This window comes from Macaca thibetana, chromosome 7, assembly GCF_024542745.1.
Source record: "Macaca thibetana thibetana isolate TM-01 chromosome 7, ASM2454274v1, whole genome shotgun sequence".
Lineage (NCBI taxonomy): Eukaryota > Metazoa > Chordata > Mammalia > Primates > Cercopithecidae > Macaca > Macaca thibetana.
The window spans coordinates 111579217-111592452 of NC_065584.1; the positions used below are offsets into that span (position 1 = coordinate 111579217).

Consider the following 13236-nt stretch of genomic DNA (forward strand, 5'->3'; position numbering starts at 1 on the left):
AGTGTGGTGTGAGGTGACCTTGCTTATGAGGACTGACTGTGCCATGACTTTTTTTCTCTTTTCTCTCTTTCCTGTCCTAGCCTCTCTCAAGCACAACTTGCTTGCTTCTATCCAAGCCATGGGCACCATACTTCCAGACACGATAGTGGATCCCTGCTCTGCAGCTGCTCCATAAGCTGTCCTAGTTTATTCTCTTTGTCAATACTCTAATGCTTTTCCAATACTGACTCTAAACCAGGCTATTTAAGCTCTTCAAGGTACAGTATAGTCCCTCCTTCCTTGCAGTTGTAGTCATTTGTTATTTAAATAGACTAATTTCCCGGCTCCCCGGTCCTCACGGTCATTCGTCCTGTGTGCCTTGTCTCTTCCAGGTTTTGATTCCAATTTCCTTATACGTTTCCATTGAGATTGTTAAAGCATGCCAAGTGTACTTCATTAACCAGGACGTACAGTTGTATGACGAAGAAACAGACTCGCAGCTGCAGTGCCGAGCTTTGAACATCACGGAAGACTTAGGGCAGATACAGTACATTTTCTCAGATAAAACTGGCACTCTGACAGAGAATAAGATGGTTTTCCGAAGATGCACCGTGTCTGGTGTAGAATATTCTCATGATGCAAATGGTGAGTCTGGAGGTGTGGGGCTCTCAACCCGGGCTGAACCAGAAAGCTGCTCTATCCAGAGCTGCTTGGAGACACACACACACACACACACACACACACACACACACACTCTCACACTCACACACACCCCACAGGCTTCAGGGATTACTGATTTTCAAGGGAGTATAAAGACGTGGCTGTCACAGCAGCTCAGGTGCCTGCACACACCCACACACACACACACACAGCACACTGGCTCTCTCACACACACCCCACAGGCTTCAGGGATTACTGATTTTCAAGGGAGTATAAAGACGTGGCTGTCACAGCAGCTCAGGTGCCTGAAGCCCGGTGCTATTTATAGAGCAGGCACTGGCACGGCCGCCCGCCCTGTTCCTGCAGTGTCTGGGGCGCCAGGCATCCGCCAAGCAACCAGGCAAACCACCCGCGAGGAGCTCACTTCCAAGGCATCCGGCCCCCTTGCTCTGCCACCTTCCAGGGCATCCGGCCCCCTTGCTCTGCCACCTTCCAGGGCATCCGGCCCCCTTGCTCTGCCACCTTCCAGGGCATCCGGTCCCCTTGCTCTGCCACCTTCCAGGGCATCCCCCCTGCTCTGCCACCTTCCAGGGCATCCGGCCCCCTTGCTCTGCCACCTTCCAGGGCATCCGGCCCCCTTGCTCTGCCACCTTCCAGGGCATCCGGCCCCCTTGCTCTGCCACCTTCCAGGGCATCCGGCCCCCTTGCTCTGCCACCTTCCAGGGCATCCGGTTCCCTTGCTCTGCCACCTTCCAGGGCATCCGGCCCCCTTGCTCTGCCACCTTCCAGGGCATCCGGCCCCTTGCTCTGCCACCTTCCAGGGCATCCGGCCCCCTTGCTCTGCCACCTTCCAGGGCATCTGGTTCCCTTGCTCTGCCACCTTCCAGGGCATCCGGCCCCCTTGCTCTGCCACCTTCCAGGGCATCCGGTCCCCTTGCTCTGCCACCTTCCAGGGCATCCGGCCCCCTTGCTCTGCCACCTTCCAGGGCATCCGGCCCCCTTGCTCTGCCACCTTCCAGGGCATCCGGCCCCCTTGCTCTGCCACCTTCCAGGGCATCCGGCCCCCTTGCTCTGCCACCTTCCAGGGCATCCGGTTCCCTTGCTCTGCCACCTTCCAGGGCATCCGGCCCCCTTGCTCTGCCACCTTCCAGGGCATCCGGCCCCCTTGCTCTGCCACCTTCCAGGGCATCCGGCCCCCTTGCTCTGCCACCTTCCAGGGCATCCGGCCCCCTTGCTCTGCCACCTTCCAGGGCATCCGGCCCCCTTGCTCTGCCACCTTCCAGGGCATCCGGCCCCCTTGCTCTGCCACCTTCCAGGGCATCCGGCCCCCTTGCTCTGCCACCTTCCAGGGCATCCGGCCCCCCTTCCAGGGCTCTGCCCCCTTGCTCTGCCACCTTCCAGGGCATCCGGCCCCCTTGCTCTGCCACCTTCCAGGGCATCCGGCCCCTTGCTCTGCCACCTTCCAGGGCATCCGGCCCCCTTGCTCTGCCACCTTCCAGGGCATCCGGCCCCCTTGCTCTGCCACCTTCCAGGGCATCCGGCCCCCTTGCTCTGCCACCTTCCAGGGCATCCGGCCCCCTTGCTCTGCCACCTTCCAGGGCATCCAGGCCCTTGCTCTGCCACCTTCCAGGGCATCCGGCCCCCTTGCTCTGCCACCTTCCAGGGCATCCGGTTCCCCCTTGCTCTGCCACCTTCCAGGGCATCCGGCCCCCTTGCTCTGCCACCTTCCAGGGCATCCGGCCCCCTTGCTCTGCCACCTTCCAGGGCATCCGGCCCCCTTGCTCTGCCACCTTCCAGGGCATCCGGCCCCCTTGCTCTGCCACCTTCCAGGGCATCCGGCCCCCTTGCTCTGCCACCTTCCAGGGCATCCGGCCCCCTTGCTCTGCCACCTTCCAGGGCATCCGGCTCCCTTGCTCTGCCACCTTCCAGGGCATCCGGTTCCCCCTTGCTCTGCCACCTTCCAGGGCATCCGGCCCCCTTGCTCTGCCACCTTCCAGGGCATCCGGCTCCCTTGCTCTGCCACCTTCCAGGGCATCCGGCCCCCTTGCTCTGCCACCTTCCAGGGCATCCGGCTCCCTTGCTCTGCCACACCAAGGGACCAAGAGATATCTCTGTTGTCACCCATCCATTTTCTAGTCATAAAATCCTCAGAAGGGCACCGGCTAATTCATGCTTCATTCTCTCCCCTGGAACAGTGTTCCTGGGAACTGGAAAGATGAATCGCCTCACTCCCAATTATTGAAGCGGTCCCCACTCCCACCTCTCCCTTCCGTATCTGTGGCTGCCTCCTTCCAACCTGGTGCCTCTGGGGAGACACCAGCTTCCGAAACCCAGGGTGTGACTGCAGCCAGCACCCCGCCCCAGGCAGGAGAGGGTGCGGACCAGGGTCCCCGCCACGGCTGTGCCTGGGGCTGCAGCGCCTTGGGAGTGCGCACCCTGCACTGCAGCCTGGGGTCCATTTCCTGCCTGTGACAGAAGCCGAGTGCATGCTACAGAAACAGCAAATTAAAACCGGGCAGAGGGAATGCAAGCGGGCGTGACTAGGAAGCTGCTCTTTAGAAGGATTTAGTGGGAGGCCTCTGTCGAATACTTGACACTTTTGTGAGTTTTATAAAACCAAGGATTATCATGATAGCCACCATCTTCCTCAACATGAAGTGAAGCAGTCATAGTAAACAGAAGGCAGAGGAAATTACCCACTTTGTTTAAAGTTTTATTTGCCACCCAGAATAGATGATCGGTGACAGTACTCCATCCACTCGCCCATCCTCCCTCCCACCAGCCTCCTTTGGCCTCCCCCTCCTTTTTACCCTTCTTCTACCCTCCTCTCCTCTCCCTCCTTCCTCCCCTTCCCCTCCCGTAGTTGCTAAACCTGGTGCAGCACAGTGCATTGTGTGCTCTTCTCAAAAACGGAACTCAGCAGAGTCCTGAGGGGATCAGAGATCCGGGCAGTGGGTTCTGCAGCAGCCCTTAAAGCCGAGACCCCGTTTCAGACAGACACGAGGAATAGGTTTTGAGATCTGTTGCACAGCCGGGTGACCCGAGGCAATAAGAATGTATTACACATTTCAAAATGACTGAGAGGGTAAATTTTAACTGTCTCACCATAAAAACATGATAGGTGAGTAAAGTGACAGATTTGTTAATTCGCATGATTTAATCATGCCGCATTGTACGCATATATCAGAACGTCACATTGCAGCCCGTAAATGTATACAATGCTGATTTATCCGTTAGTAATAATAATAATAAATTTAAAAGATATTAATAAAGTTGGAAGCTCAGGCTCCGGGGGTAGGATCCCAACTAAGATTACAGAAAGATTCTGACAATTGCCAAATGCTACCAGAAAACCAGAGGGTTTCCTTGCCTCAAGACACGGGGGGCTTCCTGGTGATGAATGAAACCACGTGGGTCTCAGCAGCGTGTTTTAGAGAAGTGCCTGGATCAGCTGCTGACAGGCACCCAGGCAAGGAGCGTCATCAGCCAGTTATCTTACGATCTGACCTTTCCGAATCTTCCTCATAAAGGAGTTCAGATGGACTCTGAACCCCAAGCTCTGCTCACGGACCAGAACCAGCTGTGGAAGTCCTGGGTGTACCCCCTCTGACAGCTTGGCCTGATGACCTGGAGCTGACCGGCTGTGCATGCCTAGGAGGGAACATTACCTGCTCCTGGGCCTCATCTTCCCTGAGGGCATGGAAGGCATCTCTGGGGCCACTGCCAATCAGAACACCAACACACCAGCCATGGCCCCCACAGTCTCCGAGGGAAGGAGGGGCCCCTGAAAGATGGCTCCATGGAGCTCCGGATGTGCGGGACCGCTGCTCCGGGAGGGTGGGACGGGCCAGTCCGTTTTCCTGGAGGCTGAAGCCCAGCCCCTCACTTCATGCTGGACAGAGTCATGTGTCCAGGTTTTGTGTGTCCTTGCTTACGGTGCACTGGGCTGATACCACCCAAGAGCTGGTGAGATGTCTGCAGGACGTCTGCTCCTGGAATGAGGATCTCCCTGAGTTGGAATCCTGGCATTGGCAAGTACTCGGCCTCGTGACGGTGGGCAGGTGACTTCCCCTTTTTTATCCCCCGTTTTCCTCAGCTCTCACAGAGGGCCTGTTAAGAGATGTGCGGTACGGGGCCTGGTCCACGCCGCTGGCCAACTCCACAGGCATCTCCTTCTCCGGCCTCTTGACAGGCCCCTGCAGCTTTAACTCAGCACCGTGCCTGTGCTTGATGTTCTGATGAAACGCTTGTTCTGATGAGTAAAGCTCATGAATGGTCCTCTTTTCGCTCATCCACGGTGAAACAAGCTGTCCTCACTGGGCAAAACCCAGAAGACTGGTTCAGAGCCATGGGTTAGCAAGAAGCCGCGGTGCAGCCACCTCTGCAGGGGATTCGCCCTGCGTTCACGGGGTCATGGGGAATTTGCTCAGCAGGGGCCTCTACAGGCTTTTGAGCGACATCACAGTCAAGATCCCCTTGGATGGAATTTCAAAGCTGAGTCCAAACGCTGGCTGGCTGTAGGGGTCCAAGCTGTGCAGTCTAGGAGAGTGAGCCCCCCGTGCCACAGCATTTCATCCAGACAGGGGCAGATGGTGCCCACCGTCCATATGGGCAAGGAGCTCAGCACCAAGCGAGCACGGTCATTCCAGCATGACTGGAAGGCCTGCCACCCTCTGTCCTGCCTCCCTCCTCCAGCCACCTGCCACCCTACCCCATGTACACCTGGGCTCTACCTGAACAAACCAGCTGGACGTCACCCGTTCCCCTTCCCCTAAGTCATGCGACCTTAGAAAGCTCCTTACGTTCTCTGAGATGAAAGTCAGTCTTCTCATTTGTGAAACAGTTGAGAATATCAACCTCCCCAGGTTGCAGCTAACTGAAGATGTTCTCTGTCCCTTGCTATTAGAGATCAAGGGTGGTGAATCCTCTGGGGCTGCCCTGCCGGAAGCCTCGTGGAACCTAAAACACCCTGAATGGGTTCTGTCCTCCCAGCCTTTCCCCACGATGCCTCACCCTGCACCCTCTCCCCACAGCGCAGCGTCTGGCCAGGTACCAGGAGGCTGACTCGGAGGAGGAGGAGGTGGTGCCCAGAGGGGGCTCGGTGTCCCAGCGCGGCAGCATCGGGAGCCACCAGAGTGTCCGGGTGGTGCACCGAACCCAGAGTACCAAGTCCCACCGGCGCACGGGCAGCCGGGCCGAGGCCAAGAGGGCCAGCATGCTGTCCAAGCACACGGCCTTCAGCAGCCCCATGGTGAGTGTACGGGGCCTCCTGCTAGGGCGCTGCCACGTCCCTTCCCCATTTTCACCATCCCCTCCGCTCGTGGAAGGTGTCCGTATTTAATCCTACAAATACACTGTCGCTGGGCGGCTTGGCTCTACTCAGCAGAAGCTTTTCTGGCCAACACTTTCTCTCCACCGTTGTCTTTTCCAAGACACTGACAGGGCCCCTTTGCCACGGCTTCTAAGGCTGGTTGATTGCTGGCGACTCACCCAGAAAGGGTGACAAAGAGGAAGCCGGTGCTGCCAAATGAAGCAAATAAAAACCTCAGGACAAGATGACAACCGCTAAAAAGCAAAGCCAACCCCTCCCGAGGGAGTTTTAATTAGACGAGCCCAAATCCATAAAATACTTTCTGCCTGGCCTTGTCAGCCGCCCAGACATGAATGGACCACCCTCATCCAGCAGGGAGAGGTGCGGAAGTGAGCAATGACCTCTGAAAGAGGCGTTCACTTCCGACATGTTTCACCAGCACAGCGGAGGGGAAGAGTCCCCCTTGCTCGCTCCGTGGTGGCCTCATTCTCTCATGTGCTCCTAAACCCACGGAGAAGCTGCCATCTAAATAGGGGTGATCTAGAGTTTTGGACGCTGTCCCCTCGGATGGGGGCTCTCACGCTTGGCAGGAGGGAGGCTGCATTGGAACGAGGTTTCCTGACGGCATTTTTCAATATGAGTCAAGAGTATTTAAAGTATTCAAACTTTCTTGTCTAGCAATTTCGCGATTCAGCCAAGGATTGCTACATGTGGAAGTTTATCAATGTGTAATTTACATCAGCAAAACTGAAAGAAATTTAAGTATCCAGTGATAAAGAGATGGTCAAATAAATGATGACATGTCCATTTAATTGTGTTTTTAAATGATTTTTAAAAGCCTGGAAAACTTCAGACAATTAATAATGCTTTGGAGATAATGGAAACCACCAATATGTACATAAAATATTTTGATTATGAAAAATTTAAATGTAGAGTGAAAAGACTAGAGGGCAATGCTGAAGCATGTTTTTCACAAAGTAGATAGAAGTTATGTATATTTGTGCAATTAAAATCATAAGTAATTTACAATTATAAAACGACATATATGTATATTAGAGATGAAGTTCTGTTTACAGCTTATGATAAAATCAAAGCACCTTAAATAGTCATGCCCCAAGACCCTCGGCAGACTACTGGGTGGGACTCACTGCCAGCCTCCCTTTCTCCCCAGGAGAAGGACATCACGCCTGACCCGAAGCTGCTGGAGAAGGTGAGCGAGTGTGACAAGAGCCTAGCCGTGGCGAGGCACCAGGAGCATCCGCTGGCCCACCTCTCGCCTGAGCTGTCTGACATCTTTGATTTCTTCATCGCACTCACCATCTGCAACACAGTCGTCGTCACGTGCCCGGATCAGCCACGAACAAAGGCAAGTTCTGGAGGGTCCCTGAGCTTCACCTTGACCTTGACCTTCTGCACTGCGGGCCATGGTTGTCAGTCCTCCTGAGGGCAAGCGCCTGGCCCTTTCCTGCAGCAAGTGCTCTTAGCACATCCTGACCTAAGGCGGATGCAGCGGACACTTCATACTGAGCAACACAGCGCTGTGGTTCTGCAGCGTCGGTCCCGGGCTGCGGTGGGCAGGGGCTGGTTGGGGCCAAGTGGGAGGGGACAGCCCACCTGAGATGCCTTCTGAGCCTGGGAGGGGAGGGACACAGGGCAGCCAGCTAGGCCAGCCTCAGGTAGGCAGGTGGGTATGTGGAGGCCCTGCCTGCCTGGGTCCTTCCTTCGCTGCCTGGCCTGGGGCAGGGCCGGAGGGAGGCTGCCCGGGACAACCTCTCTGAGCCTCAGGGTCCCAGATCCACACAGGAGAGAGGACAAGACAGGCCGGGGCCCAGCTTCTGGGATGAGGAACTTGCACGTGGACCCTGACTCTACCAGCCATGCAGGCGGAGACGCATCGGCCTCTTCCCTGTGCCTGGGGTGCCTGCCTGGGCTGCAGGCGGAGACGCATCGGCCTCCTCCCTGTGCCCGGGGTGCCTGCCTGGGCCGTGGGGCCATGGGGAGGATTTATGGGGGGAAGATTGTTCTTCAACGAGAAGCAGTCGAGAATCGATCAGAGGCTACTTAGGATACTAGAAATATAGCAATGCTCAAATTGGTTTTGGTTCAGTCTGACATTAAGGTTTTCTCCCGAGAGAGGAAAGGTTGTATGTGTGAAGGCTCTTCTATCACCCAGTGCACCCCAGAAAGCCCTGCGGTGGGCTAGGCAGTGTGGGGGGCACGGAAGCGATATGCATATGGAACCAGGCAGCTTTGAATGTTTGAATGGGGTGGGTGTGTGTCATAGACCTCCCAGCTCCCGACTCTCCCAGGATCCCTTCCCAGACTCCTGGGTCAGCCCTTGGAGCAGGTTCCTCAGCAGGTGATGTGGGGTGAACAAGGTGGCCTGTATTTTCTCTGCTGCGGCAGCGTGTCTGGCAGTACCTGGACCCGGTGACACCAATGGACAGGCCTGCCACTCAGAGACCAGCAGGCTTGAGGCTTATGCTGGCAACCCTGGGCTGGAGCTCCTTCCCGAAGCCACATTTCATCTCCTGGTTGCCTCAGCATCTCCCATCTGGCCTCTGGGCTCTGCCTTCAGCATTAAAAACCCTTCTGGTGTGTATCCCTGCAGAAGTGCCCCTTTTCGGGTTAGACCCTGCCTGACAGATGTTAAATCAAGGGTGAGAGACCACAGCATCATTGAGGCTTATGCTGAAGGTTACACGACTTGAGTTCCACCTAGGGAACAGCCTATCAATCACCCACACTCAGGCTGCAGGTAAACATGTCTCTGGGTGCATTTCTGTTCCCATATATTGGTTGGTGAGCGCCACCTTCGAGGACATTTGGAGCTAGCAGGGATTGCCATGTGGGTGCCTGTGTCTCCCAGCTGGCTATGTAGCGTATTTACAGTCATGGCAAGACCAAAGGAAAAGCACCTGTATCAAAATCTGGCTCTGTGCGCCTTGCTTTACCAAACACCTGACTTTTCTGGAGGCTGTTACTGTAATTCAGAACTTAGGATGCAATGGTAAAATTGCGGTTTTAAGAATTGCTAATTCAATATTTTGGTTGTTTTGACATTTGCTCTTTCAATAAAGAGCAAGAAAAAAACATGGCTCTGTTGCTCTGTCATTGAGCTTTTTGAAACTTTAACAGTTTGTGTGTGTGTGTGTGTGTGTGTGTGTGTGTGTGTGTGTGTGTGTGTGTGTAACTCATTTTGTTTCTTACTGTGGTGGTTAAAATATTGTTTCCATGTTTGGGATCCTCAATTTGTCAGTGTATTTAATGTGCTTAGAAAGATTATTTGGGGACTGGAAATGTGATTTGTATATTAAATTCTTATAGACATAATTCAAAGGAAGTATAAGCTGATGGTTTGTTAAATGGCTTTTTAATTGGAAAAAAATGCCCAGTTTTGTGCCAGGCAGTGGTGAGCCTGCTCCTCTGAGCTGTTTTTTGCAAAGCAAGGGGACACTGTAGTACAGGGACAGCCCCAAACGAAGCCAGCAGATGCCACCAGCTGCAACTCCCCTGCATACATCAGGGCCTCCCTGATGGGCCCTCAGCAATCACGTTCTGAAAGAATGTTGCATAACCTTTGCTTAAGAGAAGTAGAAGAGGCCAACGGAGGATCTCAAGGCAGGAATACTGTCTCTGCCTGCAATTTCAATGCATGCCTGAAATCTGGGAAATAGGAAATGTGTGTTCTGAGACCCCGTGGGCAAGTCAACACCATTGTTCCTCCAAGTGCCTGGAGCATCCTGTGGGAATCAGGGTGGGGCCTCTGGGGGACATAGCAGTTCCCTCACCTGCCTTCTGACCATTTGTCTTGCAGGTGAGGGTGAGGTTTGAGCTGAAGTCCCCCGTGAAGACGATAGAGGACTTCCTGCGGAGGTTCACACCCAGCTGCCTGACCTCAGGCTGCAGCAGCATCGGGAGCCTGGCCGCCAACAAGTCCAACCACAAGTCGGGCTCCAGCTTCCTGTCCACCCCGTCCAGCGATGGCATGCTTCTCAGGCTGGAGAGCCTGGGCCAGCCCACTTCGGCCATCACCAGCAACGGCTACAGCAGCCAGGCGGATGACTGGGCCTCGGAGCTTGCCCAGGAGCAGGAGCCAGAGCGTGAGCTGCGGTACGAGGCCGAGAGCCCAGATGAGGCGGCACTAGTGTATGCGGCCAGAGCCTACAACTGCGTGCTCGTGGAGCGTCTGCACGACCAAGTGTCTGTGGAGCTGCCCCACCTGGGCAGGCTCACCTTCGACCTCCTGCACACACTGGGTTTCGACTCCATCCGCAAGAGGATGTCAGTGGTGATCCGGCACCCGCTTACCAATGAGATCAACGTCTACACCAAGGGGGCCGACTCAGTGGTCATGGATCTCCTGCAGCCCTGCTCTTCAGGTACCCCCACCCCTGCCCAGCTGCACCCTGGCTCCGGGGAGGAAGTCCTGATAAATATCCCCACCCAATTCCTTCTCTTGAGTAAAGTGATTTTCATTAATCCTTTTCCAAAAGCAGTGCCCATCAAAGAATTGCACGGTTTCTTCAGATCACTGTTTGCCTGTTTGAAGGGTTTGGACTAGAAAGTATTCAGGGGGCTTCCGTGCCTGGACACCCCCACCTCCAAGAACTAGGGGGACAGAGGATACTTGGAGAGTGTCAGGTTTTAAATTTGAACGATGAAGGGTGAGAATCTAGATAGTAGCTCTGGAAAGTTCTTCCTGCCCTGTGGACCTGGTGCAGCTCAAAGATCCAGGCCACGGTTTGTGGGCTGCCTGGAGCCACGGTGGGGGCCCAGGAAGTGAGGGATGCCGGCCTCACCCACTGCCCTCTGTTCTGGCACTTGGGAGGGGAAGGGTCAAGCGCCTCTCATAAAGCGAACCTGGCCACCCACCTCTCCCTCTGTGCTCAGGGGATGGAGAAGTGCAGCCTCAGCTCCGGGGAACTGAGCTGGGTGGAGGTGAGGATGCTGCAGCAGCCTAGGGGCCCCACTGAGGCTCTACTGCCTGCCACAGGCTTCCTGTTTTCTGCACCCTGGAAGCAGCTCTGGGCAGCAGCTGCTGGGAAACGCTATCAGCCAGATGCTCCCTTCTGGAGCTCCGAGTTGGAGCTAGGGAGCACTTCACCTCCCACTGGCCTTTCTTGCCAGCATCTCAGTGCCCCAGGACAGGACCCCTGGCACAGAAGCCCAGGACCGTTCATGATGGAGAATTGGATGGGAGGAAGAGCTTCATACAGGAAATCCATGTCCCCATCACAGAGCTGTGACCTCCAAAAGGCAGCTGAGCTGAATCTGCAGATGTGTCTCTGAGAGGAGTTTGGATGACCTTCCGCGATGACAGCCATTGCGGGGCGAGATTTCGCCTTTCTCCTGCTGCAGGGCCTCTGCCCTGGAGTCGGCGAAGAATCCAATTCATGGACAGATTTTGAGTTCTAGGAAGCTGCTTCTTCGGAAAATGGATTCCTGTTTACATCCACACAAGAGAAAAACATAAACAGGGCAGTTATCTGAGTGATTTCATTCTACAGCAAAAAACTCTCTCTGTCTTACTCCACAACCTTGGGTTCAAGACAACTGAAGGGGTCCTGGGCTTCAGACTTCACAGCATGACGGGTGATGTCTAAGGGGAAGGCATGGAGTGGCCCTGGCATGTGGGGGCTGCCTGGCGCTGGCAGGTGAGGCCTGTCCCAGCCTGTAGAGCAGGGAGCCCTGTAAGCTGTGCGAGGAAGGCCGCAGCAGTTGCCAGGCTTGTACTTTGCTGGCAACGTGTTTTTTTACATGAGTAGAAAACCTCAAAAGCAGATCACAGACAAAAAGAACAGCTGTCATGACGTGTCGCTAATACCATCAGCCATCATTCCATAAAAGAAGGACGAGATTTCACATCCACCCTGTCCCCCCCAAAAAATCACCAAGGATATCCCAGAAAACTGGATGCCTTTCGATTGAATAAATTTAGCATCATGACCTGCTCACTCTTCTACCCCTGCTTCTTGATACCTTACCAGGGTGGATAGAGCTTATCAGGAGGCAGGGCTCCCCTCCCTGTTCACTGGCAGGCACCGAGGCCATGGCAGAAGGAGCAGTGGCGGCCTGGCCTCCACGGGCCCCTGAGTGAGCCAGGGATTTCCTCGTTCGTCTGCAAGTTGGGAAGGCCCTTGATGCCGGTTACAAGACCATCCACACTGCTCTCCTCTGACTCAGAATCGACCTCACAGTCGGGGTCGGGGAGCCCCTACCCAGGCCGGGGAGCCTCTCAGGCCCGGCATCGTCAGTGTGGCTTTGCTGTGGCTCTCAGGAAGGGAGCTTCCCATAACCAGGTAACCGCAGATAAGAAAAAGGACCTGAAATCCATGGCATCATGGAAAGGCCAGGTAATGACATTGTCACAGCTCTCTCCTTATCAAAACCATGACATTGATGGGGAAAATTAATCAAGGGCTTGCGTTGATCTCTGCCTTCCTCTGGGAATTTTCAAGCAGTGCACGAAGTCAGGTTCGGATAAGGAAGATCTACGTGTCAACATTGGGCAGGTTAAGGTTCAGGAAGTTCAGAGATCCCAGCGGTTTCCCAAGAGAATGACTACAGGATGGCCCTGGAGTCCCCTTGAAGTTACCCACCTGCGACCACCCACCCTTATGCACAGATCGTTTGCCTTTTACTGGGGGAGTGGTGGAGGGATGTGGACAGATGCAGACTCATTACAGAGGACTCACTGTGCCTGGCGATCACTCTGCCTGTGCAGGTCAACTTACCACCTACGTAGATCAATTTATCACCTGTGTGTAGGTGACAAACTGAGGAGGGCACAGAGCTGTCCCACTCCGGACTTAATCTGATGCCCTCTTTAGAGGGCTCAAAACATTTTCACCAGAAGAAGCCCGAGTTGGCTGAGCAGGTGGTGGGCGTGACTGTATTACATCAGGAGGATGCGGCCACGGCTTACCTGCCCTGGCAGGTGTGGTGTCAGGCAACAAGCAGGGACTCCACCGCAACCCATTCTCACGGATCTCTGTTCAAATCCCAGGTCTACACTTACTGGCTGGGATGACCCTGGACGAGTCACTCACTCTTTCTGTGCCTCCGTTTCCCATCTACAAAGGAAATCACAGTGCCTACCTCTCATGGGAAGTCCCCACACGAGCCCCTAGCTGAGAGCCCTCTGTCACGTAGATGTCCAGCATCCACTCGGGACCTTCCCAAGTCTCTGGCTCCTTCCCGTTAAGATTCACTTGCTTTTGGTTTGGTGGCATTGCTACTTTGTGTGGTCTTTAAGGCGTAAACCTCAAGCCACTCTGCCATCT

The 13236-nt window shown here is 54.9% G+C and overlaps 1 protein-coding gene across 4 annotated transcripts in view; it reads left to right on the top strand.

The window, feature by feature from the left end:
- Positions 1-13236, top strand: part of ATP10A (ATPase phospholipid transporting 10A (putative)) — a 185170-nt gene that overhangs the window by 141631 nt on the left and 30303 nt on the right. For all 4 annotated transcript variants that reach the window (XM_050796111.1, XM_050796112.1, XM_050796114.1 and 1 more), the window contains exons 7-10: positions 372-624; positions 5673-5890; positions 7122-7316; positions 9768-10332. In XM_050796111.1, coding sequence (XP_050652068.1) covers positions 372-624; positions 5673-5890; positions 7122-7316; positions 9768-10332 — 1231 coding nt within the window. The remainder of the gene's footprint in view (positions 1-371; positions 625-5672; positions 5891-7121; positions 7317-9767; positions 10333-13236) is intronic.